General features: G+C 33.0%; 2 protein-coding genes across 5 annotated transcripts; one reads left to right on the top strand and one right to left on the bottom strand.

Moving 5' to 3' along the window:
* Positions 1 to 2,532: 2,532 nt before the first annotated feature.
* LOC126769352 (mediator of RNA polymerase II transcription subunit 30) lies at positions 2,533 to 12,078 on the top strand. 4 transcript variants are annotated; one of them, XM_050488084.1, is made up of 7 exons: positions 2,533 to 2,900; positions 3,119 to 3,234; positions 3,537 to 3,609; positions 4,073 to 4,181; positions 10,351 to 10,558; positions 11,320 to 11,451; positions 11,918 to 12,078. In XM_050488084.1, the coding sequence occupies exons 1-7, from the start codon at positions 2,783 to 2,785 to the stop codon at positions 12,011 to 12,013; spliced, it is 852 nt and encodes a 283-aa protein (XP_050344041.1). In that variant the 5' UTR covers positions 2,533 to 2,782; the 3' UTR covers positions 12,014 to 12,078. The 4 variants fall into 4 exon arrangements, with proteins under 4 accessions (XP_050344041.1, XP_050344030.1, XP_050344021.1 ...); XM_050488073.1 differs by lacking the exon at positions 10,351 to 10,558 and adding an exon at positions 4,584 to 4,791 and having other exon boundaries at positions 2,536 to 2,900; XM_050488064.1 differs by lacking the exons at positions 10,351 to 10,558; positions 11,320 to 11,451 and adding exons at positions 4,584 to 4,791; positions 6,959 to 7,090 and having other exon boundaries at positions 2,539 to 2,900.
* Positions 12,079 to 13,909: 1,831 nt separating this feature from the next.
* On the bottom strand, positions 13,910 to 20,195 carry LOC126769648 (uncharacterized). The gene is made up of 2 exons (XM_050488540.1): positions 20,034 to 20,195; positions 13,910 to 14,427 (listed from the first exon to the last, which is right to left on the bottom strand). The coding sequence occupies exons 1-2, from the start codon at positions 20,080 to 20,082 to the stop codon at positions 14,114 to 14,116; spliced, it is 363 nt and encodes a 120-aa protein (XP_050344497.1). The 5' UTR covers positions 20,083 to 20,195; the 3' UTR covers positions 13,910 to 14,113.
* Between the last annotated feature and the right edge of the window lie 1,460 nt (positions 20,196 to 21,655).

A 21,655-nucleotide genomic window follows, 5' to 3' on the forward strand; every position in this document is an offset into this window, starting at 1 on the left:
AAAATTTAGATTTAAATCGTACCTATTCAGCTAATAATTGTGGTGTAAATATTATTTGAAATCATAAATATTTTTTATCAGTTAATCTACTTTAAATAAAAGTCTACAATGTAAAATGAGCTCAACAAATATTTATGGCTTATAATTATGAAATAAAAAAAAAGATACTGACATAATGCGTCGTTCGTAAAAGTTCTCATAAAATTAAATGCGTATGACATTTGCATGACAGATAGTATGACAATAATATGCATTGATATCGTTATAGTGCTACAATAGATCTGGCTTATACTCACTATTAACTTATGCAGCAATACAAAGCTTTGATGTTTGGTGGTAGACTAATTGTTATGAGTTGAGTTGTACCTACACTGATGGTTCCGCTCTGATAGCTAACTCCAATAAATCATTCAGTATAATAAAGTTAAAAATTTGAAAATGGAACGGGCAATAGTTAAATTAATACATATAACAACAATGTAGACAAAATTTATAAATTTAAATAAACGCGTCACACACAAATAATCATCGGGGTTTCGGGCACACGACACTAGCAGCTGCTGCGCCAAGTACTTAATCGTCCTTCCACTTTTGTTGTTATGGGCATGAAGATATTATGTAATTTGTTTTTAAGGATACGGCAACAGATCTTAGAGGTTAGTCGTCAAATAGCTATGAAATCTGAACAATTTAGGACCAGTGTGATCGTTCTTAGTTTTTAACCTTAGGTCCTTAGAAGTCTGCCTATCGTCGTTTTGAACGGAGCCGTATAATATTTTTGGTGATGCGCGGTGACACCGTCCAAGCCTCCGACAGAACCATTTAAGATAAGAAAAATAATAATTACCTTTCGAGATTACTTTTTAAAATGGTCAGCTATTTATATTTTTTTAATTAATTTACGTTTATAGTTACTGATATTATAAAAGAGAAACAAATCCTGTCTGTCTGATTGTTGCCTCATCGCGACTAAACCGTTCGTGATGGTGACAAATTAAAGCCGGAATAAAGTATGTCTTCATACATAGCCATATACTTAAATTACATAAATGAAATTGACGTAGATCGTCTCGCGAGGAACTATTAATGGGCTTAGGATACTGTTGGGTCTGCCTCGTTTCTGTAGTGCCTCAGAAATGTTTGCACAAACACGGACAGATGATTTCTATGCGATCGTGAGGAAAAGATCTGCATTCTTTATACGTAGAATCAAAGACAGTTCTAACACTATCCTAAGGATTATTGCAAATGATATGAACGGCTATATGATGAGGCGGATGATCCAGAAGTCTATGTAATTCTCTGGTTCATGTGCCTCATACACGAACAATTTAATTTCTTATTTTATTTTATTTGCTCTTTTTTATGTCAATTAATTAGCTCATTATTAATTCTTATATGTTTTATTTATTATTATTTTTGTGATTGTGGGTGTGATTGAGATTCTAATTATTAATGTATGTTATGTAATGTTATGTTTAATTATCATGTATAAAGTGTGGGCCTTGGTGCCTGAAGAATAAAGATATTATTAGTATTATTATTATTATCTTATAGTACGTATAGAAATAGAAATAATTATATTTAACTTATAACCCGTTTTTCTAACCAATCAAACTTAAAATATAATTAGGTTTTTCTAATGTTAATGTCTTTAAAAATATCTATTTCATTCTAATTCATAAAATCAGATACCTATATAAATTATAAAAAAATCCAAAACATACGTTAAAAATAATTAACGTATGGTTAGTCAACTGATTACAAATAATTGATCTATAATTGCGTCGGGAAACGATAAGCAGAATTGTATTTACTAAGCCATACATTTTCAAAGTGATTCCATAATCTTTATTTGAATTAAAGTGTTTTTTTCGGAATTAGGCTCGGTCATAATTTTATTCGAGCTAATTGACATTTTCGCTTATTTTTCCCATATAATATGATTATTCGATTTTTCTTAAAACCTCTCACATTATTTTTTTTTTCAGTATTTGTAGCAGTTATTTAACACAAGAAGCGACAACTGGACGGTGATTAGACCTAGAAAACATTGTGAGATAACTTGTAACTTTTTTGAAAAATATATTAATGACCTGCGACCGATTGGTATCTTATCCTAGCTAAATAGCAGAAAAGCGTGGACATCATTTACCAAGAATATTATATATTTTTACTCCAAATACAAGCAGGATTTTTTTCGACATAGCACAACACTGCAAACCTGCTTTAAAAAATGTGCCAACATAAGTGCCAAAAAAGCAGCACTACTGAATATTAACTAAACTTGAAATGTTTAAATGGAGAAATGCTGCTATAGCATTGTTGCCACTGTTCCTTTGTAAGGAAGCTCTTTTAAAAATTTTAACTTTTATTTGTATATATTTAAGGCTTTAATGTATATCTTCATTTATATTGTCATTAAGTAAAAAAAAAACTTGTTATAAAAATATTGTTAGCATAAATTCGGAACGTAACCATTAATGGCATTACCGAAACCCCCACCCAGTCGAAGTGTCAAATGACACTTTCGATTTGACATTGTAAATATTTGTTTTCAAATTTTTAGTTTTATTTTGCTTAAACGTGCTTTAGTTTATTTAAATTTTATGTTCTAGACCAATCTTGTATAGATAGATAAATATAAATAATCCCTGTAACTTAATTCAGTGATATTGATTATTTTTTCAATGTCGAAGAGTTAAAAAATACAAAACTTATAATACTCCATTTTGTTTTTACTTAACATTACCTACAATAGAGCAAAAGGTAAAAGATAATTATGGCGGGACAGGGACATCAATTCCCTGGGAACTTCCAGGGTAACACTGGAACGATGAGAACGGGTTTTGGCGGGCCCATGGGTGGCCAGATGCAAGCAATGCCCAACCAAATGACCGGTAAACATTGGCTGTTAGAGTTCCTCATTTCTATGGATTATATTAATCATAAAGATTTTAATGTCACCCTAAGCAATATATTTATTTAATTCTGATTTTAGTAGAAAGTAACCTCAATTTCTTTGTTATGGTATAAGCACCATGAAATACGAACAATTTATTAATAATTATCTATTTCCTAATACAATGCTGATTGTTATACAAAAATATTTTTACAGGTGTGATGGGTGGGCCCATGGGTAATTCCGGTATGGTGGGTATGGCGAACCAAATGGTACCACCATATGGGGCAGCTATGCCAGGGCAAATGACTAATATGGGAATGGGAGGACAGGTATTAGTAAAACCTTTCATCTGACTAAATTTCAATATTCCTAACTCTTGCTCTTTTTTGCTACTCACATGTAATACTAACAATTTAAATATACAATATAATATAAGTAAACGCATACAATAACAATAAAATCACTTAGCACAATATTACTTTCAAATATGAAAGAGATGCTGATAAATTGATTAATTTTTATACAATTAAAAAGGATTTGTAAAATGTTGCAACAGAATCATGTCTTGATCAATAAGAATATAAAAAGAAACCACAATAAAAGTCTATAGTAAAGATATTTTATAATTCAGGGAATGGGCACAGCTATGGCTGGAGTTGGAGCTGGTCCAGGTGGACTTGGATCACAAGCAGTTCAACAACAAGGTGATAATCTAATTAATAATAATATCCTGAGACATTATTCACACACGGCCATCTGATCCCAAACTAAGCAGAGCTTGTACTATGGAAACCAGTCAACTGATATACTACATATACTACTTTTCTTTTGTAAATACATACTTATATAGATAATTACACCTAGACTCCGGACAAACAAACATGTTCATGGACACAAATATCTATCCTAGGTCCTAGGAAATAGAACCCACAACCTTTGGCGTGAAAGGCAATTATTTAACAACCATGATGACCGGCCTGTTTATTACTGTAATTACTTTAATTCAGGTCACTTTAATTTTATTAAGTTTATTTTATGATTCACAAATTATAAAGCTTGCAATATCAATTTCCTATTGCGAATATGGGAAATCTCTATAAGATATCTCGTAATATAAGCATGTCGGCAAGTTTAATCTGATATACATATGATAAATCTTTGTTTCAGGAGGCATGCAAACTGCTGCTGCAGTGCAGGTCGCTGCTGCGGCGCCTCCGCCCGCCCCCGTCGCTCATCCCCCACAGAGCAAGGAGTTTAACACTGCTTCATTATGCAAGTATGTATCTACTGGTCTCTTTGTAATAAAAAAATAGTACTATGTTATTTTGGTACTATAACCTGGGATTAGAATCCAGGCCCTCGGGATCTGCGGCCTTATATCTAGCCACAAGACCAAGGAGGAAGTCAGTCAAGGTATTTTATACCGTACATAAAATATACATACAAAATGTATACACAGCATACATTTGATTACATATCAAATTTAAAGAAACCTGATTGATGAGCCCTCATATCCGCACCAGAATACTTAAAAAAATGACATAAAATTTGCTTACGATTATAATACTGTCTTTATACTTATCCTGACTGTAGTCTTAAAAATTAGAATTAATATTACATGTCGATGCCAAAATTTGTTAAACGTAAAAAAATAAAAATCTATAATTTTTAATTTCAGATTTGGCCAAGAAACTGTCCAAGATATAGTAAGTAGAACACAAGATGTGTTCCAAACTTTAAAAGCCATCCAACCACCGAATGGAACACAACACGGTGAAAATGCAAGTAATGATAAAAAAGCTAAAATGCAAGAACAGCTTCGTACCATAAGACTCTTGTTTAAGCGGCTAAGACTGATCTATGAGAAATGTAATGAGACATGTCAGGTAATTAAGCAGTAAACATAAGTTGATTTTATTACTACATAAGTTTTCATAATATAATTATGGCTACTAAATAATAATTGCCGCGTGGTAATGGCGACGAATATCACCACCCCATCTCATCCCGTGGGGGGCGTAGAAGCATGGGCAAACGATTCGGCGATGAGTTAAAGGTGGGACTACATGGATTTGGAGACCGCAACCCTCGGGGCCAGATGTTGGCCGACTTTATGGAGAAGGAGAGACTCTTTATGATGAACTCCTTTTTCAATAAGCCAGGTCATCGTAAATAGACCTGTGTGAGCCCTGATGGAAAAACCAAGAATGAGACAAACTTCATCTTGTCGACGAGAAGACAAATATTTTATGACGTCTCCGTGATCAATGCAGTCAAAACCGGGAGCGATCACGGACTAGTAAGAGGCTCATTGAATATCAATGTTAAACTCCAGAGGTCCCGACTGATGAAGTCTACGCTCCGACCATCACCTCTTCAAATCCGAAATCCCGAAGCCTTTCAGCTCGAACTTCAAAACCGATTCGATTGCCTAGCAGACTGCGAAGAAGCTGACACATACTACGACAGGTTTGTGGAAATTGTCCGTACGGCTGGGTCTAAGACCTTCAAGACCAGCCGTTTAAAAGGAACCCAAAAGATCTCTGCCTCTACCCTACGGCTTATGGAGGAAAGACGGAAAATGATTTTGACATCCCCAGCTGATGCTGCTGGCTATCGGCTGATCAACAGACAGATTTCAAAGTCTCTGACTCGCGACACTCGCCAATTTAAACAATGCTCATTAAAGAGGCCATCGAGCGGAACAAAGGCTCTAAAGTATTCGCCAGAGATCTGTCTGGTGGGCAGAGTCAACTGACAAGGCTGGAAACTGAGGTTGGCAGAATAGTCACGTCAAGATCTGAGCTGTTGGAAGAGGTTGGGACGTTCTACGGTCAGCTGTACACGATCAATCACTAGTCAGTAGTCATGCTGCAGATCCCAGAGCAAGACTAACCCGAAACTACATTGAAGATTTTCAGGACGTCAGTATTTTCGAGATTAGAATGGCTCTTGAACAACTCAAAAACAACAAGGCACCTGGTGATGATGGTTTTACAGCTGAGCTTCTGAAGGCGGGTGGTACACCGATCCTCAGAGGCTTTTTAACTCCGTCATAGCCAAAGGTCAAACGCCAAAGGCATGGCACAGAAGTGTGGTGGTACTTTTCTGTAGGAAGGGTGATAAAACTCTTCTGAAGAATTACAGGCCCATCTCACTGCTGAGCCATGTTTACAAGTTGTTTTCGAGAGTCATTACGAATCGTCTCGAGCAAAGGCTTGACGACTTCCAGCCACCCGAACAAGCCGGATACCGGAAAGGCTTTAGCACGATAGACCACATACATACGCTGCGGCAAGTTATACAGAAGACTGAGGAGTATAACCAGCCACTTTGCTTTTGCGTTTGTGGACTATGAGAAAGCCTTTGATTCGATCGAAATCTGGGCCGTGCTGAATTCTCTTCAAAGGTGCCAAATTGATAATCGGTATATCAGGGTGTTAAAGTGCTTTTACGAGAACGCCACCATGTCGATCCGACACCAGGATCAGAACTCAAAACCTATCCAATTGCAGAGAGGTGCAAGACAGGGAGACGTGATATCTCCGAAACTGTTTACCGCTGCATTGGAAGATGTTTTCAAGCTTCTGGACTGGAACGGACTTGGCATCAATATCAACGGCGAGTACATACTCATCTTCGATTTGCTGATGACATTGTAATTATGGCTGAGACCTTGGAAGACTTAGGCACTATGCTCGATGACCTCAGCAGGGTTTCCTAACAAGTGGGTCTAAAAATGAACATGCACAAGACGAAAATCATGTCGAACATCCATGTTGCACGCACTTAAGTCAAGGTTGGAAATTCTGCACTCTAAGTTGTAGGCAACTATGTCTACCTAGGTCAGACCATCCAACTAGGTAGGTCCGACTTCGAGAAAGAGGTCAATCGTCGAATTCAACTCGGCTGGGCAGCGTTCGGGAAGCTACACGATATCTTCTCATCCCAAATACCGCAGTGTCTCAAGTCGAAAGTCTTCGACTACGTTAATTTTTTTTAATTTAATTAATTTATTCAGTATCTATGCAAATGTTTACATTTTGATCTCAGGGCATGGAGTATACCCACATGGAAAGTCTAATTCCAATAAAAGACGAAGCGGATAACAAGGCTTTAGACGAGAGGAGAAACACAGAATCATACAGACTAGCGTTGGAGGAAAACAGAGAATTAACGGAACAGGTAATTCAATTAACTACATTGAGTTTTAATATGCTTAATACTCGTTTTTAAAAATTCATTTCGATGGAAAAAAAAACTTCTTGAGGAAACCTGCAGTGACAGATGAACCCGCAGCTTCGTCCGCGTAGAATTCAGTTTGATATGAAAATAATTGAGAACCTGCTATGATGTCATTTTAACGCTTAGGTATTACAGTTTTTTAATAAAAAAGCATAATTGAATTAAAAAATATTAGCCAGCAGCTGCAGCGATAGTCTTTATGTGGGGACCGTTAGATTGAAACGCAAAAATTTTCAAATAAATGGGAAGCAGTCATTAAAATACTGGGATAAAAAGTAACCTTTGTCGTAATCCAAGTTCTAAACGGTGTGCCAAATTTCATCCAAATCAACATCAACATACCCAATCATACAAACTTACTAATATTAGTAGGATAAATGTTTGGCAGCTATTCATTTAATTATTGATGATTAATTTTTTTTCAGGTGGTACTCAAAAATAAACAGCTGAAGGAAGTAATCACGAATTTAAGAACTATAATTTGGGAAATAAATGTAATGTTAACAATGCGTAGATCATAAATAGATTATACAAATAATATGTATGTAAATGTTAGTAATAAGTGAATTACATTTACTTAAGCTACTGTGTTTTTTTTTCTTTATACTGCGTCGAAAAATATTACGTCATTTTAAATAAATAAATAATATAAATTATAAATAAATATTGTCATAGCCTGGATGCCATAAAAACCAAAGCCGCAATGGCCTAGTGGTGAATCGTAACCGATGATCGTAGGTCAGCCCGGGCAAGCACCACTGAATTTTTATGTGTTTAATTTGTGTTTATAATTCATCTCGTGCTTGACGGAAAAGGAAAACATTTTGAGGAAATCTGCATGTGTCTAATTTCACTGAAACTGCAACATATCTATTCTACCAAACCGCATTGGAGCAGCGTGGTGGAATAAGCTTCAAAATCTTCTCAAAAAGGAGAGGAGGCCTTAGCCCAGTAGTGGGTCATTCACAGGCTGTTACTGGATGCCGTAATGACTAACGAAAAAATCCTATTTATAATACATACATTGATATAGCACATCCGAATTAAAGGAGTAGAGATAAACATACCTAAGTTTTACCTATTCCATGTGATTTTCTAATAGATCTTCTACACTACACTACACTACACTACAACTATTCGTGATAATACAACTCTATACCACTTAACAACTTTGATTTGCCATGTTTTCACGATAATATAATGACCAATGATGCTGTGTCAATTCAATGTTATTATCAGTCTTCACTCCTCCTTTAATTAGAATAGACTATAGTTTGCAACATGTTACATAGCATCTTTATAACTATGCGATCGGTACAATATATTTAATTCTATAACTTTTATAATATGGAAAAAAATATTTTACTTTTGACTACATCCATTTATTATATATCTTTGTTCAGTTTTATATTAAAAAAAATTAAACCAAATAAAACAGTTCCAATTATTGAAGTAATTAGTCTTAAAAAAGGCTTAATCAATCACTATCACTGCCCAAGGTTGAAACTAGGTTGAAGATATCCATCTTCAATATATTTTTTAAGCCTTTGCCTGTAATAGCTTCGTATTCGTTTTTTTACCGTCCAAGTCTGTTCCCAATCCGTCATATGGAATCCTCATTATCGATTTCAGAATCCGAGCTATATCAGGCTTACGAGTATATTTTAGATTTTTCAACATGACTTGATTCTCTTTTTTTTTTCAATGTTGCCACACAAGAACGTATTTTAAATAGGCTGCATTGTCTATCACGATGAGTGAATTAAGACTAGATAATTCTAAAACCAAGATAGCTTGGCTTGAGTTTGGTTCAATTAGACATTTCTGTATTTTGATCAAATGAATGTCGTTGTTATAATCACATCTTTCTCACGCTTTCTCGCTGCTGCACTCAGCAACCGCCCCAGCCTTCCGTGTTGTGTGAGCCAGATGAGAGACCGCGAAGGTAGCATCACACAGGTAGCATCCCACATCAAACTCTTTGCCAAGGGACCAGTGTCAAACCATCGGGTTTCTTGCCATCGGAGTGACTGTGACCTAGTGGTTCCAAGACGCATGAGTCATTCGTATTTGGTAAGCTTTGTATGTGATATATAACCTTGAATATAGTTGAACTTATATCAAATTATACTATAAGTTGAAATTTGAATGCTTCATTCTCAGTATGTAATTGTTCTTGAAAATATTCTGGCTCAAGACATTTATTTCTCAAAAAAGAACACAATTCACTTAACATGAGAAATACACGTTAATCATATAAGTAAATACAAAAATTATGGAACAAGTGGGTATTAGTAAATTCTTAAACTAGTTTGTTATAATTTAGCATTGTTGTATGTGGGTAAGGCTAATATAATATAAGGTAAAGTAATATTAAGGTAGGTTAATACATATTCACTCTTTATTCATGGCGTAACTTTCCTTAATATATAAGCTTTAAATTCGAAAAGATTTTTTTAATCAGTCTTGTTCCTGAGATTAGTGCAGTGTACTATACAAATTTAGAGCTTTATAGCAAATTTGAGTGTGGTAAGGTATGTGGTCACTTTAATTTTATTAAATTTATTTTATGATTCACAAATTATAAAGCTTGCAATATCAAATTCCTATTGTGAACGCGGGAAATCTTTATTAGATATCTCTTAATATAAGTGTGTCGGAAGGTTTAATGTGATATACATACAATAAATCTTTATGTTTTAGGAAGCATGCAAACTGCAGATGCAGAGGTCACTGATGCGGCGTCTACATCCACCCCCGTCGCTCACCAACCACAGAGCCCGGTGTTTAACAATGCTTCATTATGCAAGTATGTATCTACTGGTCATTTATAAAAAAAATAAATAGTACTATGTTATTTTGGTACTATAACCTGGGATTTGAACCCAGGACTTCGGGATCTGCGGCCTTATATCTACCTACAAGACCAAGGAGGAAGCCAGTCGAGGTATTTTATACCGTACATAATATATAGATACAGAATGTATACACAGCATGTAATCAAATTTAAAGGAACCTGATTGATGAGCCCTCATTTCCGCACCTGAATACTAAAAAAATGACATAAGATTTGCTTATGATTATAATACTGTCTTTATACTTATCCTGACTGTAGTCTTAAAAATTAGAATTAATATTACATGTCGATGCCAAAATTTGTTAAACGTAAAAAAATAAAAATCTATAATTTTTAATTTCAGTTTGGGCCAAGAAACAGTCCAAGATGTAGTATGTAGAACACAATATGTTTTCCAAATTTTAAAAGCCATCAAACCGCCGAATGGAACCCAACACGGTGAAAATGCAAGTAATGATAGGAAAGCTAAAATGCAAGAACAGCTGCGTACCATAAGACTCTTGTTTAAGAGGCTAAGACTGATCTATGAGAAATGTAATGAGACATGTGAGGTAATTAAGCAGTTATGTTGATTTTATTACTACATAAGTATTCATAATATAAGTATGGTTAATAAATAATAATTTATTTGTAGAAAATATAGTACTTAATTATGTCAAAAGCTGGGTAGTTCTCAAACCTCCAGAATAGATCTATGGTTGCATGTGTCTTTCTTGCACTTCGTTTCCTAGAGATGTTCATGCCTGCATGATGTATCATTTTTACTAAAAATAGTGTGGGTAGGTGGGCCACTTGATGGTAATTTGGTACCATTGCCCATAGACATTGGCGCAATAAGAAATATTAACCATTCCTTACACCGACAATGCAACACCAATCTTTAAGCTAATGTAATGTCCCTTGTGGCTGTAGTTGTATTGGTCCTGTCACCCTTCAAACCAACAAAACAATAGATAAGAGTTTCGTTTTGTGGTATTTTTGAGACAGTCACAACATATCTTGATTCAACAAGGCAAAAACGTGTCGTTGATTTTGTAAATATGCTACTCGCATTGTGGTTATGTGTCTAAATTATTTGTGTATTATTTATATATATAAATAATTATATAAATATATATATAAATATTTATATTATACTATATTTTAATTATTATTATGTGTCTAAAAGCATTAAAACAGCAAATAATCTGCGTTTTTAATAGTATATTCTTTAATTTGGCTTTGATCTTTTTTATAAATTAACATTGAAACTTTATTCTTTAAAGGCAGTCAGTGCTTAGTATCTATGCAAATGTTTACATTTTGATCTCAGGGCATGGAGTATACCCACATAGAAAGTCTAATTCCAATAAAAGACGAAGCTGATAACAAGGCTTTAGACGAGAGGAGAAACACAGAATCATACAGACTAGCGTTGGAGGAAAACAGAGAATTAACGGAACAGGTAATTCAGTTAACTAAATTGAGTCTTAATATGCTTGTTTTTATAAATTCATTTCGATGGAGAAGAAAAACTTCTTGAGAAAACCTGCAGTGACGGATGAGTTCGTCCGCCTAGAATTCAGTTTGATATGAAAATAATTGAGAATCTGCTATCGTGCCATTTTAACGCTTAGGTATTACAGTTTTTTAATAAAAAAGCATAATTGAATTAAAAAATATTAGCCAGCAGCTGCAGCGATAGTCTTTATGTGGGGACCGTTAGATTGAAACGCAAAAATTCTCAAATAAATGGGAAGCAGTCATTAAAATACTGGGATAAAAAGTAACCTTTGTCGTAATCCAAGTTCTAAACGGTGTGCCAAATTTCATCCAAATCAACATCAAAATACCCAATCATACAAACTTACTAATATTAGTAGGATAAATGTTTGGCAGCTATTGATTTAATTTATTGATTTTTTTTTCAGGCGGTTCTCAAAAATAAACAGCTGAAGGAAATAATCACGAATTTAAGAACTATAATTTCGGAAATAAATGTAATGTTAACAATGCGTAGATCATAAATAAATTATACAAATAATAAGTATGTAAATGTTACTAATAAGTGAATTACATTTACTTAATCTACTGTGTTTTTTTTCTTTATACTGCGTCGAAAAATATTACGTCATTTTAAATAAACAAATGATATAAATTATAAATAAATATTATCATAACCTGGATGCCATAAAAACCAAAGCCGAAATGGCCTAGTGGTGAATCGTTACCGATGATCGTAGGTTCAGCCCGGGCATGAACCACTGAATTTTTATGTGTTTAATTTGTGTTTATAATTCATCTCGCGCTTGACGGAAAAGGAAAACATGTTGAGGAAATCTGCATGTGTCTAATTTCACTGAAATTCTGCCACATGTCTATTCTACCAACCCGCATTGGAGCAGCGTGGTGGAATGAGCTCAAAACCTTCTCAAAAAGGAGAGGAGGACTTAGTCCAATAGTGGGACATTCACAGGCTGTTACTGGATGCCGTAATGACTAACGAAAAAATCCTATTTATAATACATACATTGATATAGCACATCCGAATCAAAGGAGTAGAGATGAACATACCCAAGTTTTACATATTCCATGTGATTTTCTAATAGATCTTCTATACTACACTACAAACTATTCTTGATTATTATTATTGATTATTATCAAAAATAGTTTGTAGTCAACTCTATACCACTTAAGTACTTCGATTGCAATATTTTCACTATAATATAACTATATAACTAAATATAACTATGCGATCGGTACAATATATTTAATTCTATAACTTTTATGATATGGGAAAAAATATAATACTTTTGATTACATGAATAATACATACATTTGTTCAGTTTTATATAAAAAATAAATTTAAACCAAATAAAACAGTTACAATTATTTGAAGTATTTGGTCTTATAAAGGACTTTATTAATCACTATCACTGCCCAAGGTTGAAACTTGGATATCTTCATTTTTTTTAAACTGCCTGTAAGAGCTTAGTATAAGTTTCTTTACCGTCCAAGTCTCTTCTCAATCCATCATATGGAGTCCTCATTATCGATTTCAAAATCCGATCTATATCCGGTTTACGAGTATATTTTAGATTTTTCAACAGAGCATCAATAGGTTATATTTTTATCGGGTCTGACTTGATTTTTTTTTTTTTCAATTTTGTCACACAAGAACGTATTTTGAACGCTTGAAACGTGATAGGCTGCATTGTCTGTCAGGACGAATGAATTAGGACTATAGCTTGACTTGAGTTTGGTCCAATTAGACATTTCTGTATTTTGACCCAATTCATGTCGTCGTTATTTAGTTTTATTAGACTTTATACCGGTTTGAATATGAGCGAAGGCGATAAGCTAATAATAATAATTGTTACAGTGTGTAAGATGCTAGAAATCACCCACCTACCATTTTTTCAGAGTGTGCCCCATGGTATCCTCACTACTGCTCGTGTCGAGTGTGCTATGCTTGATAGTGAAAGGTTATTGATCGACAGTGGGTTCCTTTTGCGAGGCAGTCATAGCGATACCTTTAGTGCATCTTAACGGCAGGCCAAACTTGCCCCAACAGATACGACAGGGGACAAAGAGCCACGTCTATAAAGGCACCAAGGAGTAATCTTAGTACTCTGAAGCACCTTCAAGTCATAAGAACCCTGTAGAGGCAGTCTAGCTCACCTCACAGTTTTATACTTAATCTTATGATGTCTTACTATGACGACGAGGGTACAGCTTGCTTTTAGTCGAATGGAATGCTACTATTCCACATGGTCATGATTTGTACAACTGTAGTTTATAATGTTTTAGACTTCAGTAATCATTACAAAAAAAATTGTATAAAAGTTACTTTATAAGTTTTAGCATTTAAATATGCAATAATATCGTTAAAGATTCCTTATAAATAAAGTAAAACCACCACAAAATAAATAACAATATTTATTTGTAATCATATCGAGTATACAGGATTGAGTATTTTTTTTACATTTTAATATTTTTTTTATAAATAAGTAACGTATATGCTAATAGGCAAGTAAAATGAGTTCGTCGAACTCTGAAATCCGACATAAGAAGCCGAAATTAATCTCACTCGTTCAACATTATAACTAAATATTAAGTACGGGAAACTATCTACGCTCGACAGGCTTAGCGATCTCGAAGCTGACTTTCTTCTTCTTCTCAAGAAGTTTCTTCTCGTAGGGGCGTCGGTCGATGCTGGAATTAACAGGTTCTGGAACGTCTTCTGGCTGTGGTTGGTCAGCTTGTTCTGGGGTATCAGGTGCTGCGTCTAAATGTTTCCCTGCGCTACGCCCTGAAGGTAGCGCGTGGAAGGCCTCTGCTAAATCAGGATTAATCTCTTCTAAAGGTGTGTCCCCATTACGAATATACACTGGAACGTAGCCAGGCACTTCAGGTAGGTACTGCCACCTGGGACGACACTCTGCAAAGAATAATGTTTTGGTATCATAAAAAATAATCTATAAACACATGATGCTGCATCAACACTTTGGATTTGATACTGTGTTTGTTCTCGCTTGAGCACTATTATAGTACCTGAGCGGTTGACCATTAGCAGTTGAAAATGATCGCTGGGAGACCGGAATCGGTGAGGGAGACATTATCATTTTTACCTGTTTGATTTAATTGGTGATTTAATGTATAAGTATTGTAAGAAAAAGAATTTGGCACACTATTACTGCCGACCGCATGACGTCAACTCTCTTTGGTGTTTCTTTTGATTGTGGATTAGTTTTCCGCTAGATGGTTGATTCACTAAGTGCTGAGGTTAGTTGATGGATGGACCATAAGAAATGGGTAATCCGACACTCATTGTTTTTTTTATATAGAATAGGTAGGCGGGCGAACCCTGGCTCACTCACCGTTCAAACCGGAACCCAACAATACCAAGTACTGCTGTTTTACGGTAGAATATCTGATTAGTGGGTGGTTGTTCAGAGTTAATCATATCTTAATTAATGAAAACTAGTATTAATTTATAGATTTACAGATCTAGGCTAGATTAAATAAATAAATATAGCGTGGGTACAATGACAGACATTTTCTTTTTTTTCAGAGAGATTGACACAAGAGGTTTAGTAGCGTCATTAAGTTCGGACTACGTTCATATTTTCAATATTAATAATATCAACGATTCCTTCATCTTTGGTTTTGAGTAGATAAATAGTTGTGCTCTTTTTCGTATGTCATTGAAATAATGAAATTGAAATTTATCGAAAATGATAAAATACACGAAAAAAAATATATTAATACAAGCTTTAGCCAGGCCGTTTTCTTATTAATTGCACGTCCTGTTTGAATATAGGACAACACAACAATTTCTGATGTATTATCAGGCGATAATGTTTATTATGAAATTAAACAATAACAGTTAAACAAAATATACACTACGGGAAGGTCACAAGATGTGATCTGGGCACGCGTATATATCGTGCATCGTAAATTTACTAATAGACTTCAGATAGGCCAGGACTTGTTCAAACCGCTTCCCCTGTTAGTTCGGTCGTTCAACCTGAGAATATATACCGCATTTCCTTTCTTATAAACATAAAAAGATACATATTAACATAAAAATGCGAAACTTAAGGATTTCATGTAAAAAAACAGCGATGAAAAATTGCAGTGGATTTTATTGACTTGCTAATTATTATTTTTAAAAAAAGTTGAAATATTACACGCAACATGCAAATTCATCATTTTTACACCGTTCACATTAATTTCTCCAATTAAAAGTTCTATATTTGCTTAAAATATTTTCACGAAATATTTAGTGCAATGACCGAGTATTTCATACCGGTTAAGAGAATTACTTCAAGCTTCCCATTTATTGGTTACCTATAACATTTCGGCATGTTTTGTACGAAGGCCAAGCTGCCAGAATTTATAAAATTTGCGCATGCATAAACAAGCCTTCCGTCAAGGTGAAACGTATAACTTTCCCGTGCATAGATTTTTTGAATTATTTAGCAGTGCCATGTTAAAAGCACAGAGCGGACGTACGCGACTTTCATCTAACGGTCCAGCGCCGCGAGGCTGAGTTTTTGCTTGTCAAAATGCTAACTGTAATGGCGGTATTCCTCTTGCACTTCTCTAAAACATTACATTACATATGGAATCGATTTTGAACTTGACATCAATACCATAAGGTACATATTGGATTGGACTCAAAAGTAGTTTCTTGAAGACAAAGTCGTTAGGTACACATCTTTCACCAATTGCTAGTTGGCTATTGACCGAGATACTCAATGTGCAATTTTAAATTAATTCATACTGATATGTTATCATAGAAGATTGATTGATGATGAAAACAGTAATAGAAGTTCAGTTAAGTAAAGAAAACGATTTTATTAACGTCTTAAAAATTGCTTATGCAATTCATAAGTTAATAATAAATAAACGTCGTTATTGCATCTTTTCATATACATTTTTTTTAAATGTGTTTGTATTTTAGGCCCATGGAGTAGCTAGTTAAAAAAAATAAAAAATATTGTGTTCTACGATATAAGCCCAAGCATATATATTTATAATAAGTGCTGTCGGTGTGAATTCGTTGATATTATCAAATAAACTAAAGCATTTATATTTCGAACTTATTTTATTAAGTTATATTTTTCTGTTTATTTTAATAACTTTTAAAACCTGAATAACGTTTTAAATATTTTTTACTTATGAATGAAAAGTTAATAATGACAATATATATATTTCTTACATGTATATACTTGTGTGTGTATATATTATTCTAGCTGCTATATTCGAGATTCAAATGTAGGACAACAAGGTGAAATGTTAAGTCTGGTAAGATTTCTTATCTAAAAATGGTCAAGATAAGTTTCAGAGTAAACACGAGTAATTGTGAGTAGTAGTTTAGTTCCAAGCGCATTTCTGTGTACAGTAACGGATTTCTTCGGCTATCGCCGGCGTCGATAAGTCGGCTTGCGACCTATGATTCCTTATTTCGGATTTCTTCTTGCGCCTACATACTACTTTTTATATACTTAGCGTATATGATATACGACAGATATTTTTGTTGCATTATATTTGTTTCTAATTTAACAAAAATTACATTTCTTTTAAATTTTTTGTCATATATTGTTTTCAAGAACTATAAATCAGGCGGCGAGTGCTTTTAACTTTAGTTAGCACATTTATAAATATGCGTTTGCACATACTAGTTAGTATACATATACTAGTTTAATTAAGAAAAAGATCTTTGGTCATACAATCAAACTCCACAGGATTATATTTAAATATATTTTCCATTTAGAGTTAATATTGCTTACATTTAATTTCAAAGACAATCTGCTTGTCGGATTGTCGTAATATAGTAACATTCGCTTTGAATTTTTAACTTTTTTTATATCGCTGGATGACCTAGCACGTAGACCGTAGTAATAAAAGTCTTTGTCCTATCCAGTGATGTGTAACTCGACTTGAAACAGGTTGATCTCGTTTATTTTCCCATTATTATTAAATTCCAATTATCTACCCCACCGTTGTAAAATAATATATAATAATTTCCCTTGCTTATTATCATTGTCTTAATTCAACATAAAAAAAAACAATAACAGCGTTGAAAATAAATGGAATTTAAAGCGATTTTTTACCGCACAACGAAGGTAAATTAAACCAGACCAATTAGTTTTTTTTAGATACATTAATTTATTTGCCGACATCGGTTATAATGCTTTTCCGTTTTATACCTTTCTCAGAATAGCGATGATATCATTTCACGCTTTTGAGCTTTATGCGATGCGTAAGCTTAGAAAATGTTTTTGTTACCATTTAATCAGTTGGCCTTGATGTAATTACTAATATATTCACGTGTAAGTAGGTACTTATAATGAAAAATTGATATTTTTTAAATGTTTTCCTTTGACTGATTTTTTTTAAACAGAAATAATTTTTTTAATATTTTGTTTTTATATATTTCATTTGTTGCCATAATTTATAGTTATAAGTTACTACTGCCATTTGAAAAAATTGCAAATTAAATTTATTGTAACATTTAATATAAGAGTTAGAATAGTTTTGTCCTATCGGAAAAACTTGTGACCTCAACAACTCTACTGGCTTTAACATGAATGTGTAATTTAAAGTCTAACCTTAAAGTAAACGTAAAAGAGCATTTGATAAATCAAATGCGTTTAAAAATCGTTAACAAGCTAATTCAAGCACAGAATTGTTTATAAAGCGTGGAATTTGCGTTATTGTTAGTATCAATAGGTTATAATTGATTACATTTAGGTGTTATAAGATAAAAAAAATGATGATGTGCGGGCTCACGATCACGGAAAACATTAATCACGACTTAAATGCGAAGATTCAGTCGTGACTTAAAACTTGAAAAGTATAGATTAAACATTTTAAATTAGCAAGACATAAAGGTCTTTGTTTTTTAATAATATGCAATCTTTTTTTGTTATTAATCTAACTATTAGTGGATTCTTGAAGATTAATCGTGCACATTATTAGTATAAATGCCAAAATTACAAAATTGGTATCTCGAGTTTCGCATTGTATGTACAATAGAAATAATAAATCGGACCGATTTTATACCTCTACAAGATCGATGTTTCGCGGTTTTCATGTTTAGTAATTAAAACGCATTAATAATATAATTTTAGACAATACTAAAACGTTGTGATCAATGTTAAAACTATATTTACATAGTAGAGAAGTAAACATTGCTCAGATGAAAACCACCGCAAAAGAAAAATTAGTGCTTTTTGTTTTGTCTTCCGTAAACTTGGTACAATGTTTTGTAAATAAATAGTTTTAAAAATACTTTTAACTGTGAATCAAAATTAAATTTCTTAAAATTACGGTACGTAAAAGTTTAGGTAGCACGTAAGTTTACGTCTCAAGCTCATACTTAAATATAAGTTAGTTAATTGTTATTATTCGATAAGGAAAAAAACACACATATATATATTTAATAAGGTTAAAAATAATATTTTTTCTCTTTCAGGGAAATCAAATTGGAAGAAAAAAATATGTATAGTGTGATGACTATATTGATGACGTAATAATCTAAAAGACAACAAAATAATATGTATGTAGAAGTTGTTGGATTATAGTTTTGCATCAGATTATATTTCAGCTCTGCTTAATTTTATAGATCTATTGTATTATTTACTGATTTAATATTTATCTCATACCCTATTTCTTAAACATTTAAAAGTTTATTTCTGGATTATTTCCATCTTCGTCGTTGCATCTCTATGCAATATGATAATGAAAATCTACACAAGATATGTCACCATTCTAATTACATTAATGCTCTTTTATTCGTCGCCCTAGTATTTCTATTTTTTAATGCATCTTGTCTAGTTTTATGCGTCTGTCAGATCCATTTTGTTATCAGGATTGTCATAAAATAAAGCTGTCCGCTGTTGAACTATTTGAACTTTGTAGCTAGCAAATTATTTATCTAGTGACATAATTATTAGACATATCGACAGATTACGTTGGTTAGATTAATTACAATGCAGATTTTAATTTATTATATAAATAATTATACGTCAAATAATGTTTTTAAGGACGTAGAGAGAGAGAGGGTAGTTGTTGTGTTGTAACCCTAATATAAATTGTTCTTTAACCGATTTAATATTTTTATAAATTATGTTTTTGTTTTTATAAGGACAGAAATTGTAGTTCTTACGTCAATTTTGATGTAATGTGTTTTTATGTAAGTACATATTAAATATATTATTTTTATAATTATTATAATTATTTATCTTAAATATAATTTTTTTGTTACCCAATTAATACATTAACGTTTATATAACGTATTATACCAAGTTGATTTGAATTAAGTTTGAAGTATAGTTATGATCATAACCAGTATATATCATTATTATTTTTTTAATACTTGTTCGCAATGATTCGCTTTACAAAATATATATAAAGTATAACAATTGATTTCTGATGAAACAAAATGATCCAATTTATGTATTTAAATAAAATGTCTATTAAAATTATAAACGCTAAAAATGAATAAATAAAAAAAACCAAAAAAAAATAACTCACCAATTACAACTACGCACAAAAAACACACGAGAATTAATGATTTGTACATTGCGAATATTTTTCGATCTATCAATAAAATTTCACTTGTGAGCAAGCGCGGGCCGCGGCTGCGAGATTGCGAGTGATGCGCCGGCGCACGGAACCGGATTAAAAACGTGAAGCGTGCGGTTTATTTGAACCCGCGGGATGCAACTTTCCTTTTGCAAATAAGATACCAGATAAATTATTACAGTTAATTAGAAATTTACAATTTAATGAAATTAGTGAAAACTATCCTTCGAAGAGCTTATAGGATTTGTAAGTTTTACAGATGAGCCGGTCATTTTTTTGTCATTCCTTAAACGACTGTTGTATAAATTATATTAGAATAACCATATTGTTTTAATGTGTGATCCAAAATCATTTGTTCCAAGTGTTAATTAGAAGTATGTTGCCAGTAGTTGAAAACATCGTTTTCTATACGTCGACCAAGTTAGAAATGTCTTTAAAATTGTATTACGATATTATGTACGCTGTATGTGAAGAAATGATACTAAGTAATTACTATGTTATTGGAACAGTAATGCTTTGTAGTAATGCTCTTTTCGTTAACATGATTTTTCTATTATGTATATAAAATTCCAAAATCAGTTTACAATTATTCTAGTAAGTATAAATATCGCTACGGCTAAAGTTCCGCCTTGTCTTGATAAACTACCCATAAAAAGATATCTTTAACAAAAATAAAATACATATGTTCATATATAACAGTGTTTGTAAACACTTAATTCGGCAACGTAATTCATTTTTATATTACACTGGGATTCATGTTGTTTGGCGATTGAATAAGTCACGAACGGCTTGAATTACTTACGGGCCCGCCATCAGTTAAATGTGGAATAAGTCATGACTGGTATCATTACTACTATAATATATTCAAAAAACGATTATTTTGCTTACAGATGGTAGAACGAGAAGTAATTCAAAGGGTTAATAAAAAGTATTTCGTTAAAACTGTCGGCTATTGATGTAGGTAAAATAACTATGAGTTAAATACAGGAAAGTGGCATATTACGTATGTATATGTACGACCTTTAATGCAAATATCTATATATATATAATAATTATATATATCTAAAAATATTAACATAGCTTATGATCATGATATTCTCTTGACTTTTTGCGGCGATGGTGCTATTCCAGTATCAAATGCACGCTCTCTTCCCTCACTCGTATAATCGATTCGTCGGGAAATCAACGGTATTTAATGCTTTCAGATATTAGGTTGCTACTACGAATTCCTCGACAAAAAACCCAATAACTTTTGTAATGGCCGGGCTCATGATATATACTCTTTAGGGACACTAGACCAACAGACTGCTATGATATTTATGGATACACATACATATATTAAGCATTACCTTATATAACAAAATTACATGGTATAAAATATACCGTCTAACAGCTGGTAATACAGGTCAAAAACTATTTATAATTTGCGGTGTATAATCGCGTTGCCCTTTATTTTATAAGGCAATGATGTTGTATAAACTGGTCACACTCAAGCTATTCTAAGAATTTTGTACCTTAACTCGATCCGGGTCTGCAGTAGTTTTATTTCAGAAATTTTATCTGTTCATATT

Source organism: Nymphalis io, chromosome 1 (assembly GCF_905147045.1).
Source record: "Nymphalis io chromosome 1, ilAglIoxx1.1, whole genome shotgun sequence".
Classification (NCBI taxonomy): Eukaryota; Metazoa; Arthropoda; class Insecta; order Lepidoptera; family Nymphalidae; genus Nymphalis; species Nymphalis io.

Coding starts and splice junctions, on each gene's coding strand:
- LOC126769352 (XM_050488084.1), top strand. CDS start 2,783: ATGGCGGGACAGGGACATCAATTCCCTGGGAACTTCCAGGGTAACACT. Junction 3,235..3,536: donor ATATGGGAATGGGAGGACAG/GTATTAGTAAAA, acceptor TTTATAATTCAG/GGAATGGGCACAGCTATGGC. Junction 4,182..10,350: donor AACACTGCTTCATTATGCAA/GTATGTATCTAC, acceptor TTTTAATTTCAG/TTTGGGCCAAGAAACAGTCC.
- LOC126769648 (XM_050488540.1), bottom strand. CDS start 20,082: ATGTACAAATCATTAATTCTCGTGTGTTTTTTGTGCGTAGTTGTAATT. Junction 14,428..20,033: donor TTTGTGCGTAGTTGTAATTG/GTGAGTTATTTT, acceptor TATTCTTTGCAG/AGTGTCGTCCCAGGTGGCAG.